At 35.6% G+C, this 2,460-nt stretch overlaps 1 protein-coding gene across 1 annotated transcript; it reads left to right on the plus strand.

The window, feature by feature from the left end:
• The first annotated feature begins 857 nt into the window (after nt 1–857).
• Nucleotides 858–1,844, plus strand: LOC125591927. The gene has a single exon (XM_048766858.1). It carries the CDS (start codon nt 858–860, stop codon nt 1,842–1,844), a length of 987 nt encoding a protein of 328 aa, XP_048622815.1.
• The last annotated feature ends 616 nt before the right edge of the window (nt 1,845–2,460 follow it).

Genomic DNA, 2,460 nt, shown 5'->3' on the forward strand with positions numbered 1-2,460 from the left:
TTACAACACGTTATCAGCACGATCGTTCTCTAAATTGATAAAATTTATTTGTATCATTTATACCCTGCTATAATGGTCGGTATACCGCCTATACTATTATTTATATCATGTTATAATGGCCGGAATACCGCCTATAATATTTATTAGTAATTTAATTAATTTATTGGTCGGCCGAGCCGCCTTATATTATGTTTATTGTTAATTGGTCGGCCGAGCCGCCTTATATTCTATTTATTGTTAATTGGTCGGCCGAGCCGCCTTATATTCTATTTATTGTTAATTGGTCGGCCGAGCCGCCGTATAACTTATTTATTACTCTGCATTGATCGGCTGAGCCGTCACATGATTTATTGTCATAACATAAATATTCCATTGCCATAATATTTTTTATGAAATTTTATAAATTTGATTGACTGTTTAATACAATATTTTCAGACTGATTTTTGGTGCACTCGATTTAACCCCAACGTTCACAAAGAAATTTTTTCAATAATTTCCCCTCTCTCCAACGGTCATGAACAGTGATTTTTATCTATAAATACAACTCATTTTCACTTCATTTCCTCATCCAAAACATTTTATCTTCTCTCAAAAAATATTAAATCGCTCTCCTCCGATTTTTTTCATTTCAAGAAAGATGATCCGCGCATTTTTGATTTTATGTGCAATTTTTATTTGTGTTTCTATTTACGGTTTATTCGTTGGAGAATTTGCGCCGGGAGAATTTAAGATGAATATCGGTTTACTTTTCTTTACATTGTTTCTCCTTGTAATTACGTGTATTATTAATATAAATGGTTCGTTTTAAAATTATGAAATTCTAATAAAATATATTATTTTGTGTCTTAGAAATACAAATGGAAAAAGTGGAGAAGCTCCAATTTCCCGCTTTAGACATCACCGGTACCAACTACATTTCATGGGTTACAAATGTTGAACTTCATCTTGAATCTCTTGGTCTATCCCAGACCATTAAAGAGAATAATACTTCAACGCCTAAAGAAAAGGCTAAATCGGTGATCTTCCTTAGAAGACACCTTGATGAAAGTATTATTTATGACTATGCCAACATGAGAGACCCTAAAGAGCTATGGAAGTCTCTGAAAGATCATTTTGATCATCAGAAAGACATAACACTTCCACTTGCTCGGGATGAATGGCAGAGTCTGAGATTCCAAGATTTCGACAAAGTGATGAATTACAATTCTGCTGTGTTAGGAATTGTGGCCAAATTGAGATACTGTGGTGAAACGATCACCGAGTCTCAAATGCTTGAGAAGACATACACCACATTCCACAAGAGCCACATCACCCTGCAACAACAGTACAGGTTGCGGGGATATACCAAATTTTCGGAATTGATTGTAGCGCTTTTCATAGCAGAAAAGAACAATGAGCTTCTCATCAAGAATCACATGACTCGTCCAACTGGTTCTAAACCGTTTCCTAAAGCAAACGCATTAGATGCGAAGAAACCACTCAAGGAAAATAATACCTTTCGGGCTCGCGGTCGCGGTCGTCAAAACTACCGTGGACGACGACGAAAGTACAATCCACAAGATAGGAAGTCATTCCAGTGGGTCCGCTCTGAGCAAACCCCTAAGGGAAAAGAACACCAAGGAAATACCTCCCAGAAGCGAGAAGAAGCTTGTTTCAGATGCGGTACTAAGGGACATTGGTCTCGTTTATGTCGTACCCCTGCACACCTTTGCGCTCTATACAAGGAGTCCGTCAAAGGGAAAGAAAAAGAAGTAAACTTTGCGGAACACTCTGAGGGTACAACGCACCTTGATGCATCTGACTTTGTGAATGATTTCGAGGAGACCGCTATCACGGAAGCTTAAATGCCCATCATGTGACTCTTGAAATTCCACAATTATACCATAAATAATTGTTTGTGGAAGATTAATGTATAATTATTGTGTGTTTTTCACCTTCTTATGTATAATTATTGTGTGTTTAATGTTTCCTAATGATGTATAATATTTTATGAATAATATTATCTTATGTTAATTCTTTTTGTTTGTCTCAGAAATAGACATTACAAATGGAAAATCAACCAAGATCAATACTAAAGATATTTGTATACCAGATAGTGGAACAACGCACACTATTCTGAAACACAAAAAATATTTTTCTGAACTAAAACCGACAAATATCACTGTTAACACAATATCGGGTCATGCACACTTGATTGAAGGGATTGGTAAATTCCATTTCACATTACCCAATGGGACAAAATTCTCGATAAATAATGCACTATTTTCTCCAAATTCTAAAAGGAATTTGCTGAGTTTTAAAGACATATATCTTCAAGGATTTGATACTCAGTCTACAACTGAGGATGGAAAGAAGTATATGTATATTACTCTTGAGAAATCGGGAAAACAAAAAGTATTGGAAAAATTACCAAAACTCCCTTTTGGTCTGCATCATACATATATAAGTGCCATTGAATCA

The sequence above is a fragment of the Brassica napus genome, chromosome C8 (assembly GCF_020379485.1).
Source record: "Brassica napus cultivar Da-Ae chromosome C8, Da-Ae, whole genome shotgun sequence".
NCBI classification, from domain to species: domain Eukaryota; kingdom Viridiplantae; phylum Streptophyta; class Magnoliopsida; order Brassicales; family Brassicaceae; genus Brassica; species Brassica napus.

Bases quoted from the DNA above. Each gene is read 5' to 3' on its own strand.
- LOC125591927 (XM_048766858.1), top strand. From the start codon at position 858: ATGGAAAAAGTGGAGAAGCTCCAATTTCCCGCTTTAGACATCACCGGT.